Consider the following 21,539-nt stretch of genomic DNA (forward strand, 5'->3'; position numbering starts at 1 on the left):
TCCACAACTGCTGGAAGCAGATGTAGACATCCACAGTGAAGCACTGGGCTGAGCTCCCAAAGTCCAGTAAAAGAGAGGGAGAAGAGATAATATAAGCCAAGGGGTCAAGACCATGATGGGGAATACCCATTGAAACAGCTTACCTGAGTTAATGGGTTCTCACTGACTCAGGACTGACAGTGAGGGAACCAGCAAAGGACCAAACTAGGTCCTCTGAATGTGGATGACAGTTGTATGCCTGGGACAGTCTGTGGGGCCCACTGGCAGTGGGACCAGGATTTATCCCTACTACTTGAATGGATTTTTGGAGCCCATTCTCTTTGGAGGGATACCTTGCTCAACCTAGATATAGATATAGTGCCTTGATCCTGCCTCAAAGCAATGTGCTAGACTTTTTTGCCTCACCAAAAAAGTCAAAAGCTTTACCCTCTGTCTAAGGAGTGGATGGGGGCCGTGGTGAGGAAAAAGTTGAGGGAGCACGAGGAGGAGAGGAAGTGAGAATTGTGATTGCTATGTAAAATTTTAATTAAATAATGATAATAATAATAACAAATTCAAATACTTTAAAATTCTAATCTCTAAACTATTCTTTATTTAAAATTCTAGTGTCTCAATTGTGGTATCCTACAAAAAAAAATGAATTATATACTTTGCGTTTTAATCAGGAAGAACCAGAGCGCAGTTACCATCAAATAAAAGCAAAACAATCATCTAGCAGTTTTACACAAGCTTTGGGACTTTAAAAGAATTGAACAGCTCTACTTGTCTGGCTCTGGTTTTCATGGCACACACAGTTTGTCTCATAGGATCAGGCTGTCTCCACTCTACCCCTGCTGCTGTCTTTAGTGGCCATCTGATAGTCTGGTATCATTAATATTCTGGGGTCTCCATAAGCTGTACTTTCACCAAGGTCCTCCTGGCTCCCTGTCAGAGATTCTGGCCTGCCACATGCTTCCAAGTCTCCATTCCCTTCCATGACCAAATTAACTTGTGTTTCCATTGCAAATAGGGCTATACATTTACCAATGACTTCTTTTGTTCTCTCATAGTGTCATGCCTAAGCCTTTCTCTATGATCTCTTTGTTCCTGAAGTCTCCGTGGCAACTATAGCTGTACTTTCACCAGTAGTCATTCTGGCTACCAAGTCTCAGCTCTGCTCCATGATTTCCCTTCAGTTAGGCAGCTCCCAAGTCATCAAAACCAGTAAAACAAAGGAGACTCTTACACATTACCAAGCTCGCCTGCCAGTATAAGATGCAATCTTGGGTCCATCTGAAACAGAAGTCTGTGTGCTGATCCTGAGGAAATACTCTGGATTTTATCTCAATGTTTCTTGTCTCTTCTTAATCATAGCTAATTTCTCAGTCCCATCTAACTAGTTTCCAGTGTCCCAGTAAAGCAAATATTTCATAACAGTAATCCTAATTTCTTAAACACTACTGATTATTCAGTCCTACCTGAGCAGAACCACCAATTCTCATGCAAAATATCACACAAATAGTATTATAGAGTCTTTGGGGGGACTCACAAACTTCCTTCTGAAACCTCAGAAGCCAGGCTTCCATCATTTTCATTGCTCTTAGCATTATCTTCTAAGTTCCTATAGCAGTCTATTAAGTTCTCAGTGGCCCAAATTTCTAAACACTTCTGCAGTCATACCCAAAATAACGTTGCAAAGTCTTCAAAGCAATATCTTGTCATCCTTGTACTGGTTTTTGGTTTAGTTAAGTTTCTATTACCATGAAATAACACTATGATCAAAAGCAACTTGGGGAAGACTGAGTTTATTTTAGCTTACAGTTTATCGTTCATCTTGAGGAGAAGTCAGGGCAGGAACTCAAGACAGGGACTGAAGGAGAAGCCCTGGAGGTACCTTATTTATAGCATGTTTGGTTTACTTTCTTATACAACTAAGGACCACCTGCCAAGGGTGGTGCCCTATGTGGTAGGCTGGGTTCTCTCTCATCAATCATTCATTAAGAAAATATCCCACAGATTTTCTCATAGCCCAATTTGATCATTGATATTTTCCCAATTTCAGTTCCCCTTTTCATGATAATCCTAGCTTGTATTAAGCAGATGAGGCAGGAGAGAGGGAGGGAGAGAGAGAGAGAGAGAGAGAGAGAGAGAGAGAGAGAGAGAGAGAGAGAGAGAGAGAGAGGGAGGGAGAGGGAGAGGAGGGAGGAGGAGGAGGAGGAGGAGGAAGAAGAAGAAGAAGCAGAAGAAGAAGAAGAAGAAGAAGAAGAAGAAGAAGAAGAAGAAGAAGAAGAAGAAGAAGAAGAAGAAGAAAATAGCTAGCATAGGGTGACTATTTCAAGAGAAGGCAATGGGATTTGGGGTAACTGTTAGATGTTCTTAGATATTCTTAATGAAGTAATATGCAAAAACACTTTGGATATATTTTGGAAGAGCTGATTCAGATAAAGAATCATGTCACTGGAAAAATCACCTCCCTCCTTACAGTGTCTATAGTGAATAACGAGGAATTCTAGAGAGAGCACCAGACTTTTAAAGTTATTACCATATAAGAAAAGATTTTTACTTTATTTTTTTTTGGGGGGGGAGAAAAAAATCAATACTATCCAGTGAATCTGTCACTATAATTTCAGTTACCAAACAAATCTACTTCTCAGGTACCCACTTGAGACTATATACCACACCTTAAACCATACTACCAACCCTTATAGTGCAGAGGCAAGCATTTGTGGTTAATGAATATTTAACCATACAATTTCAAAGCTCCTGTTCCAACAAGAAATATGAGAGCAAACAGCGCCGAAAGAAGAGGCACTGCAGACAACTGAACTGATGACTGAGGGGGAAGCCAAGGTTAGAGAAAAAGGGGAGGAGATTCCCAGCTCTTAAACAGAAAGGAGCTGCCATCCACTCATGGATCTTTCAGTCTGTCCTCATCTCCAGAGACAATTCACTTTGCTAGGAAACAAAATTTATTTTTGAATAATTTGTCGCAGAAGTAAAACCATAGCTTGACACTTACATTTCATTTGCTTGAAGATGGACTTGTTAGGTTCTAGCCAGTGCTGGGGAGAAAACAAAAACAAAACAGAGATAGTTAGTGTGAATGAAAACTCTTGAAAAGAAACAGAAACTGGGTGGATAGACTGGAACGTTACATGTCCAGAGGCTAAATGTCTTACATGGGGCTAGTTCTAGACTTCAAGAACAGTGGTTCCTTGCCCACTACTGTAACTAAATTAAGATTTTTTGAGTAACAGATAAAATAGAAAGCTTTTAGAATCTAGTAACGAAGCAGACAACTAGGTTTCCTCAATCCAACAGCTAAGAATGGCATCAGATAGCATCTTGGTCCTATAGAAAAGGTTCCCTTAACTTGCTATACCTGCATCTCTGATGTACCCATGAATGGACTTTTGAAGAGTTAATGAATTAAAAACCTCAGGCTAACTGAGATACTCTGGGCAAGAATGCTGACTTAACTGATATTATCTGTGGAAGTTTCTGTTGAGGAGATCAGCAGTCTAATTTCCCAACCCCAAGCTGGTATTTACAACTTTGAGACTTCTGGGGAACCGAGCTACAGATGGAATCTTCCATACCAAAAGTTCCCCTATCAGGATAAACTTAGTTTGACTGATAAATGTTAGACATCACCCCCAAAACCCTGGCCTTAAACATTCTATTTTTTAGGATACTACTGGAACTCCTAGGCCCTAACTATTCTCAGAAAAGCAAAAAACATCCCACAGTCAATACCTGCAAGTTCCATACTTTCAACTCCCTGAGATAAGCCTGCCCCAAAGGTACTTGTGGGCTTGATTTCTGTTCAGCAGAGTGGTTGTTAAGGACAGTCAGCTTCTGTTGATGGGGTAGTTGTGTTCTCATTTCTTTTCCAGATGCCACAGTCCATTCCAATCTAATATTTTGGAAAACAGTGAGGAATTTCGGGGGGTTCCTTCCCCAGTTGACTGCTTTCTTTCTATTTTCCTTCTCTCTCTCTCTCTCTCTCTCTCTCTCTCTCTCTCTCTCTCTCTCTCTCTCTCTCTCTCTCCCCCCTCGTCTCTCCCTTTTATTATACACCTTGAGAAGTCCTCAGCACTCCATCTTACTTCGGGCTATAATGCCTATGGAATGACCTCTTTTACCAGCTTAAACATCTAAACATGATTCCCTAACCTCTCTCAGATGCTCATCTGGCTGATGAACCCCTTCCTATCAAAGTAGAGCAGTCACTACTGTCAAATTGTCATGTGCTGATTAAACTGAGAAACTGGCTCTGGAATATGGGATTTAGCCCTCCTACTTCAGACTCAAGCGTGTGTTTTTATTAGTGTCTTCTGAATGTCTATCCTGGGTCAGGCTGGCCCCCTGACTTTGTGACAGGGAAAAGGAGAATAAAGCAGCCCAGGAAATAAACATTCACAGATAGGGACATGTCACTGCTAGTGAAGAGCCACTGTAGTAGACTCTGCTGGGTGTTAATGTCATCAGCTGCTTTATTATTGGCCCTCTCTGATTGTTACTCTTTCTACATGGCCCCTTTTGTCAACTCAAAGCAGTTAAGAGAGATTTGTGACCCCAAACTTCTAAAAGCATATCTTATATCTTCAGAAAAGGAAAGTAATGAACTATCCAACTCATCCACTAGTCTCACCACTCTGGGTATTGTTTTCAATACTTAGAATTCAGTACTGAAACAGCTGCCCTGAAGCCTCCTCTGTGTAAGTTAATCTCTCTGGTACAGCAGCTCTTAGAAAACTTTAAAAAAAGTTTCAGTTACTATCTTTCAGGTTCAAGTCAATTCTTTGGTTGCTATAGTACTCCAAAAATTAAAGAGAATTAGATATGACTAGAAAAAAAAATCTTTCTGGATACTCGGATCACCCAGGGACCCAACAGCTATGATATTGATAATTTCAGTATTTGATCCTACCTTCTCAGTTTCTTCACCGAGTTCCTCCAACAAGGATTATATGCTTTCATTGCCCAGAGAGTCAAAGAGTTCTTCAGGTCAGGATATCAACTACTATCTAACACATAACCAATTCTGTGGATCACCTCAAAGTCTCCACCCTTGAACTCTTTCATTGCCCCAACTTAGTAGGAAACACCCATCCCCTAAACAAAAAAACCTATCCAGAAAAGAAGACCAACCTACAAAATCCTCTACCTTTAACACTCTTAATCCAATTATATATTCCCTAAGGGTTGGAATATGGTGGGATAATCACAGTTTGACCCAGAAATATTCAACTATGCTTCCCCAACAATGATCAGTGAAATTCCATTTGCTCAGAGCCTACTGCAACTCTGCACCCCTAGATGGTCTCAGAAAAACTGCAGAGCGGAACTTTCCTGGAACTCCAGAAACTTCCCTACCCCATCTCCCTGACTTTCTCCTGCACCTCTCCCCCCCACCCCCTCAAAAGCTATACTTCCAAACTGTAACCTTCAGCAAGGCTGACTAGGGGATTTGAACTTTTATGATTATGGAGAGTTAGGAACATTCCAGGTCCAGAGGCTAATTAAAATTCATCAAAGGCCATCTTTAGCCTTCAAAATGGTCATTTCATTTCCATTTATTTATTGGATCTAACATCCTGTGATTGATAGGTTAAAAAACCTTATAAAAGCTTTAGGTTAGCAAAACCCTACTTTCTACCAGTCAAGGGACGAAGAATGCTGTCAGGCAGCAGTTCTTCTCTCTCTTTTGCTGTAAGCCATCCTCTCTGATGTTTCCATCAATGTATTGCAAAGTGTTTTGACTTACGACTTTCATTGTTCTGTTATTATAAGTACTTAATGAAATTGCTTTGTTGGTGGAATACAGGATCTGAGTAAACCTGTGTTTTTCAGTCATGGTCATTCATATTTGGTTCCAAAACAAACTATCTGTTATCCCCTTTGTGGTGAGAGTTGTGTTTCTGTGTCAACAACATTATGAATTCAGGAGAGTCTATTTTATGTGCACCTGCCTGCCTCCATAGTAGAAAGGAAATGAACAGAGTTTTTGCACTTCACTGTAACTTCTTTTTCTGAAGTGCATCTTGTATTTGTTCATTCTCTATCTTGTATTTCTGTTGAAGCAATTTCTGCCTTTCTCTTGAAGAATCTGGTGGAAAACTACCCAACTCTACTCTAGGAACCCAAGGTCAAGATGTCCCTGCTACTTATTTAGCTCTATTTAACCACCTGCTTGTGCAAACCTTTCCTTTCAGCTATTTGCTTGTCTTAGTTTCTGCTAAATTGCTTGATTGTTCAAAAAACCTCTCCTCTATCTGCTAAGCAACATACCCTGATGTGAATTTTGCCTTTAAAAGCCCCCTTTTCTAAATACTTAGGTCTACATCTGGGTCGTGATTATCTGAACATGGTTGCAACTGGCTGGAATAAAGACTTTAATTGGTTATACACTCTGTCTGAGATTTTATTTCTGTAGGGGTCTCCATTGCTTTGCTGTCTTTCTATAAAACTCAAGGCTCTGCATTATACTTATTGTTTAATGTAAATTCATGCTCATAAAATGAAATAAAAGTGATCAATCATTCAGTGCTTACTGACTACGAGATGCCCTTCAAAATTTTCTTGCTGTGGGATGTTCTTGTACCCTGTAAAAAATTTTCAATTGTATTGGTTTAATAAAATGCTAATTTGCCAGTTGTCGGGCAGAATGTATAGGCAGGGTTACTGGACTAGGAGGATTTCTGAAGATGGTAGGCTCAGTCTGCAGTCACCAACCAAAAAGCAAGACGAGAATGTCTCACTGAGTTAAACATAGGTAAGAATTCTGGGTTAATTTAAGTTATAGGAGCTAGTTAATAAAAGCCTGAGCTAATAGGCCAACCAGTTTATAATTACATTTTTTTTCCCAAAAAAAGAACTCTGAATCGAAGTTCCAATTCTTAGAGCTGGAATTCCAATCCCCACTCTGGCCAGGGCTGGTGTCTAGAAAGCCTAAATTGGATGGCTCTTTTGTAAATTCATGCCCCAAAAGTTAGGCACCAGATAAAGGATGATTAATTAAAAACTCAGAGAAAGAAACTGGAGTTCAGTATGAAGGTCAGAAAAGCAAAACAACCAGCCACTGGCTTACCTCTACCTCAGTCTAAAATAGCGATCCTGCCTCCAGGAATCTCAGAATGAGACAGTGAATGAGACCTGTTTCCTCCTGTTTTATAATCTTTTCTAGTTCTGAGATTAAGAGCATAAACAACTACCACCTGGTTTCTATGGCAACTTGTGTGGCTACTAGGATTAAAGGTGTGTGTCATTGTGGCCTTGTCTGTAAGGCTGGCGAGTCTGGTTGTTATACCTTTCTGTTCCTCAGACAAGCTTTCCTTTTTTTTTTTCCATTATAGTTTCTTCTTAAACAGGGTAGTTTATGTCATTCTTACAACTACTGAACATTTTGTTCATTTGCTGAACAAAAGTCTGTGGTTTTTAATATGAAAAGATTTGCTTAGGGCTACCTAGCAAAACCACAATGGAATTCCAGAGAGAGGGTCTTTAGCATCCCAGCTATGCAGTCTCCCACTGAATGACAGTCCTTTGAAATTCTTATTCTTCCTTTGCTGAATTTGAACCCATTTCTCTAAAGTCACTCTGATTCAGTTGCATATCGTGCTCTCAAGATGGTGCTAGTTCTGGATGAAGGCTCAAAGAGAATGAAAGTCATTTGGGATTGGCTATGACTGCCAAGGAGAGGGACAGAAAATATTTAAGGAATGCCTTTAAGGTGTTTACCATCTGTGCCCTAAATAAATTATTTATTCTAAATGAGCTAGTTTCTTCATTGTTCTAACACACCTCACAGTTTATTATCAGTTCTCGTTTTCTGTCCTTTCAGGGTTTGTATATCTCATCTACTTACAATGTGACTGATAGTTATTTTTTTTAGGGCAACGATTCTTTTCTAAGGGAATAATCACAAGGCAAAGAGACTTAGCTAAAATAACCTAGTAATAATCATGTTTCAAAGGATTATAAGAAACCGTGTTTTAAAAGAGGACTAAGTTTAATTTGTTGATAGTAGTTAAAACAGTGGCCACACAATTTCTATATTTTGTAATTCATGCATGTAAGCAAAGAAATGCATAGCATTTTCATTGCAATTTTGAATGAAATAATAAAGGGTTACAAGTCACACCAAAGGTCACCATTAGGAAAATAGGTTAATAAACTGTACTTTGCCAATGTTCTGGATGATTAAAAATGAGTGTTTTATGTGAGATAATGTTTTGTATGTAACATATACAAAATTTTTAAACACAATACAGGAGGAAAAAGTCCATTGCAAATTTCTAACTGTGGTAGAAATTGTAGTTAGCAACACAGGAGAATATAGCCATAGCAAACATCTGTCAACACCATAGCCACCTTTCCAGAGAGTCCATAGTTCTAACATTACTTTGTGCTTGGCTGTTTTCGACGGTATTTTTTTTTTAAATTCAGTTTGCATGTTGTGATAAAAGGCAGAAAATATCCAAAAGTTGTCAAGGAACACACGAAGAGCTTGATGCTTGGTAGGATCCTTAGAGTACCCAAGAAGAACAAACCTACCATTATGGAGTAATTGTGCTTAAGAAAGTAATATTTTTCTTAAAACTTATTTGCACAATGTTCCAAGGTACAACTATGTTATCAGTATCCAAATGGTTATTACAGTATTTAGATTTGACTCTTACTTATTATATGGAAACTGTTCTTCAGCCTACAGGCAAAAATGGAATAACAACTAAGATAGTAAGTGAATTATACATTGAGACAACTTTGGAAAAATTTGAATAATCTATCATAATTAACATGATTTGTTTTTAATTTAAAAGTATAAGACAATATAATATATTTGAAAGGTAAATCTAGGTCTCCAAAACTGTTCTTTAAAGTTCAGAAGCAATATAATAAAGTGATACCAGTGGGAGAATACATAGTATTGGTGAGAGGCACAAATTTAGCAGTGTTGGCTAAATAAATTTAGAACTTCAGTTTTTTTGTGTTGCATTTCATCTGAGATATTTCAACTTTAATGTTTTCCCATGTATTAGCACATTTCATTAATAATTAAAAATAAAATAAAAAACCAGAAAACTAAGCTCTAGGTAGAGAATGAATGTAAATTTAATGTAGTTGTTACTTTACATGAAGAATTTTCCACAGAAGAGGAAGACGGGAAGCTCAGCTCATCACTCAGGGTCACTGTTTTTCTCCTTGTCTGGTACAAGGGCAGCTTTCCGTAAATTCGTTTGTTATTGATCTCTTACCCCCCCCCCCCCGTCTCACTTTTCATTCTCCCGTACATAAGGATATTATTTATTCATTTGCCAGGCAGCTTTCAGCCTTTTGTTTCTCCATTTTCTTCTTTTATTTCCTTTCTTTTCTTGCTCTTTCCATTAGAGCTAAGAAGTGGCCAATAAAATCAACTCTGAAGCATGTCAGCAACTTCTATTTTTACTAGAGACCTAGATGTATAAATGCATTATGTGATGTACTTGGATGTTAGATATAAGGCTTAGATACTTTTCCTATTTTGTTTAAGTTCATTTGTTGCCTAGAACTATGGCATTTTAGTTTTAAAAATAAATAAGTCTATTTTATAACTAAAACCTGGTATTCCTTAAAGCAGAAAGAAAAATCTGCCAGTGTAATATGTGACTTTATGGATTGTGTATTATTGCTGAACACTTAATCTCTTCAATTATCTTGCTGAATAAGTCTTGAAATATATGAAAGCTAATTTTCCATTACTAGATCTATAAGATAAACAGAAGGAACAAGGATAAGCAAAGGTTGTATTCATTAGTGTTACTTGAAGGTACCTGGAGGGCATCAGAACCAGATGAGACCAGAGATAAATTGTCCTTGTTAGTTTTTTTTTTCTTATTGACACTAGGTAGAGTGATGAAGAACAGAAATGTCAAGTGATAAAATGCTTTCATTAGATTGACCAGTAGGCAAGTCTGGCATTTATTTCTTCACAAATGATTGATGTAGGAGGGTCCAACCATTGTGGACATTGCCAGTTCTGTGCAGGCGGTCCTGAGAAGTATAAGCTGGCTCGCTGAACTTAAGTCTAGACTGTAAGCCAGTAAGCAGTGCTCCTCCATTGCTCCTACTTCAATTTCTGTCTCCAGGTTACTGCCTTGAGTTCCTGTTCCAAATTCCATTCATGCTGGACTACACTTATAAGTTAAAATAAATTCTTTCCATACCAGGTGACTTTTGGTCATCGTTCTCATCACAGTAATAGAAATAACTAAGATAATAGTCTTTGTCTTTTTGAGAATGTTGCTTCTTAAGTTATTGGAATCTTTTGTAGGGTAGCTTCCACAGTTCAACTTACCTTCCACAAACCAGGGCTGTTTTTAAACAATGCATGACCTCTTATTCCTCAGTTCCCTGTGAGATGGAAGAAAGGGTCTTTGTCCAATATTTTGATATTGCTCTGCTTCCTTCCTTTCTATTTCCCAATACTCTGTCTCCCACCACTCTTTTCATGGAAACACTGCCTAAAGTCACTTCGGGAAAATTTTAACTCAAGGCCTGATTTAGAGAAGCATATGTAATACCTCTCCTTTCATGTGCCTAGTATCCTCCATTTGGAGATTCATTCCTTCTACCTTCAGTTGAAACCCTGGCCACACACAATATATAAGGGCTTTTAGTATTGACAAAATCTAGCATGACAATATCATAGCCCCCCCCCCCTTTTTAAAGAACACATTAATTTTGATTTAGGGTAGCTTAAAGAAGAAAGAGGAAATGTAGAAAGAAGCTAAATAAGAAGTTGAATTACAGTTTCAACTTTTCTCATCTTCAGTGACAGTAGGAAAGGATGCATGGTTGGGGGTGGGAGATTGGGTGCAAATTCCTTTTGATCCTGTAGTCTACATTCCATGAACCTGTAGGATAAGCACATTACCAAGTCTTTCTTATATTTCTGTCACTATAACTTTCTAGTACCTATTGTACGCCATAAAGGCATGTTCTCAGTTATGTTCATAGCAGTGTTAATTGTTGTAGTCAGAACCTGGAAAAAACCTAAATGCCTCTCGACCTAAGAATGGATAAGGAAAATGTGGTACATTTACACAGTGGAGTGTTACACAGTGGGAAAAAATGGCATCTTGAAATTTCTGGGCAAATGGATGGACCTAGAAAACATCATATTGAGTGAGGTAACCCAGACACAGATAGACAAATAAAATATGTACTCACTCATGAGTGGCTTTTAGAGATAAAGCAAAGAATACCAGCCTACAATTCATAATCCCAGAGAACCTACACAATAAAGAGACCCTAAGGGAGCCATGCATGGATCTAATCTACATGGTAAGCAGAAAAAGACAATCTAATCTACATGGTAAGCAGAAAAAGACAAGATCTCCTGAGTAAATTGGGAACATGGGGATCATGGGAGAGGGCAGAAGGGGAGGGGAGGAGGAGAGGGGGGAGCGGAAGAAAATAGATTGCTCAATAAAAACAATTAAAAATCATTTCTTCACTTATTTCATATCCTAATGTGGACTAATAGGTTGGGAAGATAATATGGGAAGGGGCAACTAATTTATTAGCAGTCTGATTTTTAATTTTTGTAGTTGCTAGGACAAAAAATTTTAAAAAGGTCCCTAAAATAATAATGTAACACTTATTTATCATCAAATGTTTGGTTTCTGTTGACATGGATTTAGATTATGATAACAGAATAAGTTATACTCCTATTGTCATTAATCACACATCTTAGTGGCTTAAATTATAAAAATGCATAACCTAGAGAAATATATTCAACAATACATGATTCTTTTAAAAAAAAAAAACAATGAATGCACCTTTTGTAGCAGACACCTTTCCACTTAACAGTAACAAGATCCATATATCAAAACAGTTCCCACCATGGCTCTGAAGAATGCTTGGTTCTCATATCCATCAGGGAAAAGCCCAAAGTAACCAAGTTCTGGTATTATAGGGATAAATTATGCCCTTCATGGATCCTTTGGTTTCTGCTTGAAAGGAAAAAATGATATCTGAGTGAATATGATCTTGACAGAGTTCTGGATAGTAAAGTAATAAAGAGCTTCCCGTCATTTACCTACCAGTAAAAGGTAATTCAGTCATTTCAGGAAAACATGGCACAAGAACAAAGGACAAATTACATAGCAAGGATACTGACAATTTACTGTCCATTTATTTGGAAGTCCTCACAGAAGAAAAACTTAACTGTTTTAATGTAATGGTTTTTACTTCTGTAGCCACAAATGATTGTGTATTTTAGAATCTTGGCTAGCTTAAAAAGGAGCAGCAGTTGTACAAAATAAAAGAGATGGTGGGTAAGCTAAAAAAGCATAAACTTCCATTCAAATATTCATCAACTCCATATTCTACCTTTATGCTGATCCCTACAGTGCTTTCAAAACTCTGTACATCTCTACGTCCTTACAATGCGCCCTAGTAGGTGAGATGGAGTAGGTAATTTAGGCTTTTTGGTTAATATGGCCTCTGTCATACTACTAACTATATTTCAAGTATAAAACCAGCCTTAGATAATACACCAATAAGTAGTCTTAATTGTACTGAATTAAAATTTAACTTATGAAAACATAATTTCTTTTTTAATTTTATTGATTTTTATTGAGCTCTACATTTTTCTCTACTCCTTTCCTTGCCTCTTCCTTTCCCTTCAACCCTCTCCCAAGGTCCCTATGCTCTCAATTTACTCAGGAGATCTTGTCTTTTTCTACTTCCCATGTAGATTATCTATGTATATCTCTCTTAGGGTCCTCATTGTTGTCTAGGGTCTCTGTGATTTTGATTTGTAGGCTGGTTTTCTTTGCTTTATATTTTAAAACCACTTATGAGTGAGTACATATAATAATTGTCTTTCTGCATCTGGGTTACTTCACTTGATATGATGTTTTCTAGCTCCATCCATTTGCCTGCAAAATTCAAGATGTTGCTATTTTTTTCTGCTGTGTAGTACTCCATTGTGTAAATGTACTTTGATGCCAGCTCCTATTCTATAGTTAATAACTCCTTATATATACTAAAAAATTAAATGGTCAGAATATGATATAATACCTTACAAAATAATTATCTGTGATTATTGCAAACTATATATGGATAATAAAAAGCTATCAAAAGGGAAACTATGGGGAGTGAAGAGATGATTTAGTGATTAAGAGCACTGGCTGCTCTCACATTAGACCCAGGTTCATTTCCCAGTTTCCACATGATGGTTCATAACTGCTTATAACTACAGTTTTAGGGAATCTGAAACCTTCTTTAGCACTAAAGGGGCATCAGGTTGTAAGTGGTACATATATGTACAAACAGGAACACATACATACACATAAAATAAATAAGGGAACTTGCAGAATTCATCCAATCTTATTATTTGTCAATGCAGATCACTAATTTTCATATCATATTAATTCAATAGCATTGTTAATGAACTGTTCTAAGGTCAGCTATCCCCATGGGTCTATTTATACTCTTTAAAATATGACATATAAAATCAATTAAATAAGATAGATAATATGCATGATTCATTTAAAAACATAGGTACAATTTGTCCTGAGATGAAGAAACCAAGGGATACAATGATGAGGAATCTGCTCAAGGCCGCTCAAGAGGTAAATGACATGGACAGTCTTCCTATTGTTATATGGTAAAATTTTTAGCCGTGGTCCTTGAAACTTTCCAGTCTTCTCTGTGCTAGGTCTAGAGCTAACTGTGTTTGCCTCATTTTTTTCTGTCTTCTCTATTTGGTCTTGTTCATTTCTCTTTCTAGAACATACCTTAAAATATGAATGTCCCTTAGCTTTCTGATTCTCTTCCATAGCTCCACAATCAAATCCCAGGGTTTGAAGAAATAAAATATTTTATTGGCTACAAACAATTATACCTAAGGCCAAAAGCTCTTTATTTAGCTTCTGACTCAAATTTACAAACATTTACAGTCTCACTGCTTTAACTATGCTAACAGACTTTCCAAACTTAATACATTCACACTGGTACTGCTCAGTTTCTCTGCATCTCATTTGGTAATTAGATCTATATGTATGTGACACTCCAGCCAGTCATGCCATGGCTGAAGATGTTCTGAAACTAAATTCAGAGAGAAAGGGTCCCCCTACACCTTTTATCCCTTCCTTCAACCAAGATGAAAGAAAGTTTCTTAGATTATTCCTGACCAGTCATCTGCTGAACACCTGCTCAATTAGTCCTGCTCAAACACCAAACTTGTATATATCCTATGAGAGATAAAACTCCCACAGGATGTTCTAAGTCAATAAACAATAGGGAAGATTGTTACACAGCAAGTTAACTCACACAGTGATCAACTCCATGTCATGCTTCATTCATGTAAAGCAATTACAATTCAATTTTGAAAATTAACTTCTGATTTAAGCTCAAAAGACCTCTTCAAATGGTTGCTGTCTGACTACACTGTTTGTATGTAAGCTGTGGGTCATAGCAATGGTAACTTTGTCCCAGGTTAACTTAAAATCTGACTTAAAAGCTATTTCAAAGCTTTGAAGTCTTTGGTTTAGAGTGGGATCTCATGTTCATGGCTGCTGTAAACCTCCAACTGCCGCTTCTTTATCCAATATATTGGGTAAACTTTATTTCTCTAATTGATTCCTCTCCAGGTTCTTCTTCAACAAAGTGAGAAAAAGTTTCCTACACTGGATATTTTTTTGTCCTGACTCTAATTGGGTTAAAATTACATTTCTCACCCAATCCCTATTCCTATAATTCTGTTCTGTTTCAAACAGAACACCGAGTTTGTATATTTGCCCCCTCTCCTGTTAAATCAATAACATCAGAGTATGCTGAGTAAGTTCCAGTTCTTCCTATACCCTCTCAGGAGGGCTTCAGATGTAGATATACTGACTATTGTGTGCAAAAATTATAGTTAAACTCCAAGTTTTTCTGTCTGCTGAAGTATTCTTATGATATCCTCGAATGTGGCAATTTTAACTCTCTGAAACATACCTGTACCTCTTAATCAAATATTCAGTTTCAAAGAGGTAATGACAGAGCTCTCTGCTATGTGACTCCAGTGACTAAGACTTTTCCTTAGAAGAACAAGTCATCTCTATATATCCCACAAGGTACCAGGAAGTTGTAATTTTTAAAAATACTTCTTTTTATTCTTAAGTTATGTGTATGTGCATATGTCTCTGTGTGCAAGTTTATGTGAGCTTGGGTATCTGAAGAGACAACAGGGCATTAGGATAGCCTCAAACTGGAGATATGGGCAAATGTGAGCTGGCCAATGTGGGTGTGGAAAATCAAACTCGGGTCTTCTGTAAGAGCAACAAGCATTGCAAGCCACAGTGTGATTTCTCCACCTTCTGAAATTGTGATATTTGACCCTTGTTGATCTTTAAAAACAAAAGAAAATTTATTAAGCAGGCCAATCCATAAATAGGGACTTCTGCTTGCAGTAAATTCTGTTGTGTTCAGGGCTGTCCTGAATCTTTGGTTCCTTTCCTGTTCTCAGTTATGAGCATATGAGAAGCAATTATCCCGAGGAGGCCAGCAGGAAGCAGCCTTTCAATAGCAGGAGCAGGTGGTGGGACATAATTCCATCTGGCTTCCTGCTACCAGCCCAGGAGTTTATTTCATTCTGTGTCCTCCTAAAGGTGCTTGTAGAAAAAGTAAACCGTTCTGATACAGACAAGATTTTTTTCCATCATTAATAAGGCAGCAATAGGCTCATTATCTGACTTCCTACATAAAAAGCTCAGGACTGTATTTACTTACATTAAGAGGAGGTACTAATACTTAGGACCCCAGAATATAAACCAATCACCTATAGCCTAGGTGTGGCATAATTCTTCTTTGGTTGGGTTAGTGGGTAGAGTATGCTTAGATCTAATACATAATGTCTGACTTCCTTGCTTAGATTTAGAGAAAATGGTGAGAAGCTACTGTAGTCAGACTTCCCTAGGGTCACTAGCTCACAGATAATAACACAGAGACTATTATTAATTACGAAACTTAGCCTTAGCTTAGGCTTTTTCTCAACTAATTCTTATAACTTCCACTCTGCCACAGGGTTCAGTTACCTCTCCTCTGTACTGTATGTTTAATTGCTTCAGTATTTCTCTGAAGTGTTTCTCTTGTGTATCTAGATTCAACTCAAGTTCCTCTTTCCGCAGAAATTCTTCCTATTCTTTCTTGCCCAGCTATTGGCCATTCAGCTCTTTCTTAAACCAATCATAGTGACACATCTTTACACAGTGTCAACAAATATCCTGCAACAGGGTAAAGAAATATGGCAGTAAATCTAGTACAAAGTGTTGTAATCTGCTGGCCATGGCCTGACCTGTCACCTGGGTACTGAAACAAGCTCTACCACTCCCAATCTACTCCCTCTCATGCCACTTTCCCTGCTAAGGCAAGGAGATCTCTCACCTCCTCTCCAGTCTGCTCTCTCTCTGTCAGCCCTTCTTCTGGAGAGGAAGTTTCTGCCTCTCTCAAGTCTCTCTTTCCTCTCTCTCTGTTCCCCTCTCTTTCTCTCTCCTCCCTCTCCATATTCACTAAATAAACTCTATACCCAAGCTCTCTCCAAAGGAGTATCTGTCTGTCTTCTACTTGCCAGGGACCGGTGAGGCATTGAGTCACCCTCCACTGCCCCTTATGGGACTGTGTGTGTGCGGGGGAGGGGTGGAGCTCTCCATAACTAGATTATATGCAACTACTCTGGGGAGGTTTGCAAAGCCGAAACTCGAAGAGCAGAGGAGCATTTCTATTCTTTCGTGAGAGACCAGCATCCTGAAATGCCTTTCCTTTCCCTTGTCCTTCCAGTCATGTAGTCTTCCGGTCACACCAGCCGTTTTATTTCTCATGCCAATAATTCATGAGAACAAAGGTACCGTAAAGGTTCTGGAAAGGATGCCACAGTGCCTGGCATACTGGTCCTCTCCTTAACCCCACAGTTTGAAGATCAAAATTGGCTCTTACCCTTTGCTTCTCTGGATCCACATAGCGAATTCCGAAGTAGTCCTTCTCCAGCAAGCTGTAGTAGTTGCAGATGTGCTCAATAAGAAACTGTCCTTTGGTCTCCCTCTGCAAAAGAAGTGCATTTAAATTACTGCCAGAGCCCACAAGCACATTTGCATTCCATCCCTAGCAGGCCTTACTTACCCAACTAGTTCTGTGCTTAGAACAATGGATTTAGTTACTTTAGACACTGCCATAAGGGTTTCCAATGTTTTTTAATTACAACCACAGCACAAAACAGATTTTACCAGGTGGGCAGATCAGCAATTTTCTGGTTGTGACCAAGTGAGTGACAAGAAGCAGTTTATAGTAGGAAAGCCTTATTTTTATTCGTGGTTGAACGGGATAAAGTCCTATAGAGCAGGAAAGGCATCACAATGAATATGACTGCTTGTGCATGTCCAGACAGATCGAGACATAGAAGGGTGAAAGAAAATACAGCTAGAAAATACAAAAACAAATAAAATCCAAAAAATCAAAACCAACAAAAACACAACCACCTCAAACTCCAATCACAGAATAACACTTCCTCCAGCGAAGCCTCAAATCCTAAAATCCTAAAGGGTTCAAAACCTCTTCAAATAGCGCCTTCATCTGGGAAAAAATGTTAAACACATTATCCTGCAGGGGACATTTGACATTCAAACCACAAGAATGAGCCAACACACACACACACACACACACACACACACACACACACACACACACACACACACTTTAAATCACAAGAAAACCCAAAGGTGGAATCAATGGGACATATAAAAATATCTACCACTGGTACAAAGAGCTCTTGTGTGTTCTGCTGTTCCATTCTATTTAATTTTCTTTACAATATTCATAACTGAGGAAACATTTCACAACTAATATCATGTGAGAACCCACAATTTACAATTTATGGTGCCCCTGACTCCTTGCTCTAAATGTTTTTGTTATTCACTCATTCAATTTCCTGAGAAAACTGAGCCACAATGTAATTCAGTGACTTGTCTAATATTATACAACTTGTATGAATCAAGGTAGGATCTTAGTCAAGGAAAGTGGAAGTGAAATGTGGATTTCTGCACAACTGCAGTGTCATTCTGGAATATTCTGAGAACACTGACAGACTTGAAGTGCCGTAAAGGTATTAGCATATCCTGACTCCCCCAGCAACGTTGTGAAATTCAGTTTCTTCAGTTTGAGAACCATGATAAGTCAAAAGAGAAGAGCATACTTTAATAACATTGCTGACAAAAGATTGGAGAGATGGCTTAGTGATAAAGATTGTCTGTTGCTCTTGTAAAAATCCTAGAGTTGGTTCCTAACACCTACACAGTAGCTCACTACTATCTGTAACTCCAGTTCTAGGCAATCCATTACCCTCTTCTTGTGTCCTTTGGCAGCAGGCACAAGACAGACAGACAAAACACACTTCATCATACATATACAATAAATAAATCTTCTTGTTTTAGTTGCTGATAGATATATGGACTACTTCAGTGTGCGTTTTGACCCACAAATAGAAATTTTGAAATTTGAGAGATTAAGGGTCATTGTTCCAAGATATTAAAAACAGTTTTAGGCAGAATTTAGTGACACATGCTGTCTTAGTTACTGTTCTATTGCTATGCAGGGACACAATAACCAAGGCAACTCACAGTAGAAAGCAAGCTTGCTTACAGAGGGTGAGTACATGACCACCATGGATGAGAGCAAGGCAGCAAGCAAGCATGGGAGTAGTAACTAAAAGTTTACATCAAATCCAAGAGAGAGAGAGAGAGAGAGAGAGAGAGAGTGTCTTTCGTCACAGCACTCTGTAGTCTGAAGCAAGATGATCCTTGTTAGTTCAAGGCCATCCTGGCCTACATATTGAGTTCCAGGTCAGCCAGGCTGATGCACTGAGATGTTAAAAGGGGGAATAGTACAGAGTCTTCACATCACTCTCCACAATCTAGCTGGGTGAATCCTTCTGCTTCTCTTGTCCAAACACCCTATCCACCCCATCCCCCAGAGTCAAGCCATCTTTTATATCCAATGCCCAGCTTTTTTTAAACCACCCCTGCTTGTGCAACAACCAACTTTTAGGCTTTGGCAAGGAGCTATCTTCTGAACCTGCCTGCTGTGATTCATAGGCTCCTTCCACACCACTTCCAATCTCTCCACTCAACCTCATCCTGCACATCCTTCTGCAGGACTTAGCTCAGTGAATCCTTCTGATTCTGTCTTCCTAACCCATTCATAAGCTCCCCCATAGATAGCTAAGATCATACATCCTGTGCTCCAGACTAGCAAGGTCACCCTTGATTAGACTGCAAGCAAACTTTAGGCTTCTTCCAGGACCCACCCCAGCTGCTCCTGACCAACACCAACACCAACTCCCTTCTACACCACAACTACCTTGCCAATACAGCCAGATGCTGTTCTAGGATCTAGTCAGGTGAGTAATTGTGTTTCTTCCCACCACACACCTTCCTCCAAACCCCACATCTATCCCCACACTCCAAGTCTGGACTGGAATGCACATTCTACATACTAGCCCAATCACCTGTGTCCTTCTTACTTCATCCAAGCATTAGATCCAACCTAATGTGCACGTCTTCCCTCAGGCTCCAATCTGTTTTCTCCATGTCAGACATAGACCTAATAAAGAAGTCCACAGGCACAGATACCATTGGAAAAAACACAAATAACACTACCCCCTCCCCATGCACAAAAATCCAACAACCTAACAAACGAAAAACCTCCAGTCCTCCAGATTCCCCCCCCCCCCCCCCCCCCCCCCCCCGGTTCTCCTGTAACTTGCTCTGTAAGCAAGGCTGGCCTTGAAATCAGAGATCTGTCTGTCTGTTTTTCCTAAGTGCTGGGATTAAAAGTGTGTACCATCACTGCCCATCTTTTCTGTAGGGATTTTTGGCAGTAAGAATTATTTACATGAGCCACAGGACACATAACTTAAAAGAACAATCATAAACTTCAACAAAGATTTATTGGCGTTTAAAGAAGACAAAAAGAAACAGCTCGCTGAAATAAAGGAAAAATAATTTAAAGAGGGCACGTATCTGGGTGATGTGCTAGAGAAAGCAAACATAAGGGTGATGGAAATGAAAGGTCGGGTCTGGGGTGGTGTTGGTGACTCCAGTTGCCAGTGAGGGCTCTGTGGATGCCCCGAACTAGCCAGTTACTTGGGACCATGTTGATGCCCCAGGGCCATGCTACCGGCAGGGCATGCTGCTCTGATGGACCTGTGCTGCCATTGGGCCGCCGTGGTGTTGCTCCTGCCTGAGCTGCTGCCGAGGGCCACGTCTGGGTCTACCTTCCTGCTGTAGGTGAGGTGTGTGGGGATGTCCACAGCCTGTGTTAGCATGGAGGTCTTTGGAATCATGCTGTGATCAGATGGCTTCGCCTTTCACTGCCCCGGGATGGCTGGTCCTGCTCCTTGGTGGTTATTGCAGTAGGTGAGCTGGCCCTAACCCTCCAGGCATGGGAATGAGAGAGATGACCCTATCCTCCCAGTCTGTCTTGTGGTGGCAATGGGTGAGGGAAAAATGTCCTCCTCCCCTCACCTATTATCACCTGCATCAGTCGAGAGAACTGGCTCCTAGGGTCACAGGTGTGGGAGAGCCAGCCCTGACCCTTACCAGCTGCAGCGCTTGAAAAAGTAGCCTCTGTTTCAGGTCTGGCAAACACACTAGAGCTGACGCTTGTTGTCAGGGATGTACGTGAACCAGCCTGAGGATATAAGAGCAACAGAGAAGACCAGTCCTCCCCGTCGTCTGCTCTCTGATGGCATTGGTGAGAGAAAGATGCCTTGCCTTCCCTACTCCACCCCTGTCTACCTGTGGCACGGCAAGATACCTGACCCCAGGGTCACGAGAGTAAGAGAACTAGCCCTGTCCTAAAACAGCCACAGCACACAGAAGGGCCCTATGCTACACCTGTACAGCACACTAGAGCTGACCCTGTAGCTGGGGTAGCAAGTAAGTCGGTCCTAAGGGTGGGAGAGCAAGAGAGCTGATCCTGCCTCAATCCCCCAACCCCCAACACCCTGTCTGCTCCCAACAGCAATAGGGAAAGAGGGCCTTTAATCTTGTCTGAGAAAAACAGTAGAACTGGCCATAGAGATTGAGTAGGGGCGACCCGGGTCTGAGGGCCCCAGAGCAGAACTGGCTCTGCTCCTTGCTGGGGGCTACACTGTGTCAGTTAGCTAAGGCAGTGATGGAGCGTTCATTCAGGTAGTGATGATGAGGGAAACCTAGGGAGCTGATCAATGCAGATACCACCCCGACCCAGAACCAGGGCTATGAGTTTGTCCACCCCAACAGCTACTGAATCTATGAACTGTGAGCATGTGAAGGGGAGGAACCTACAGATCCAAAACAGCAGGATCTCCATGACACAGGACAACAACAGGATATCCAAAAAGAGCCCCAGTGAGTTTCCATTATCCATGGTATAGCAGAACCCAGAGGCCACGAGCCAGAGCAATGACCCTTTGCAATAAACACTTACAAGTTAAGTTAAATAGACTAAAGTGTAAACTGTGTGTCTCAACAGGCCATACTACAGCTTCCACT

At 39.7% G+C, this 21,539-nt stretch overlaps 1 protein-coding gene across 2 annotated transcripts in view; it reads right to left on the bottom strand.

Moving 5' to 3' along the window:
- The window catches only part of Frmd3 (FERM domain containing 3), a 191,323-nt gene that overhangs the window by 114,981 nt on the left and 54,803 nt on the right, over positions 1-21,539 (bottom strand). For both annotated transcript variants that reach the window (XM_038335041.1, XM_038335040.1), the window contains exons 2-3: positions 16,948-17,052; positions 2,999-3,041 (exon numbers count right to left, since the gene is read on the bottom strand). In XM_038335041.1, coding sequence (XP_038190969.1) covers positions 2,999-3,041; positions 16,948-17,052 — 148 coding nt within the window. The remainder of the gene's footprint in view (positions 1-2,998; positions 3,042-16,947; positions 17,053-21,539) is intronic.

The sequence above is a fragment of the Arvicola amphibius genome, chromosome 6 (genome assembly GCF_903992535.2).
Source record: "Arvicola amphibius chromosome 6, mArvAmp1.2, whole genome shotgun sequence".
NCBI classification, from domain to species: Eukaryota; Metazoa; Chordata; class Mammalia; order Rodentia; family Cricetidae; genus Arvicola; species Arvicola amphibius.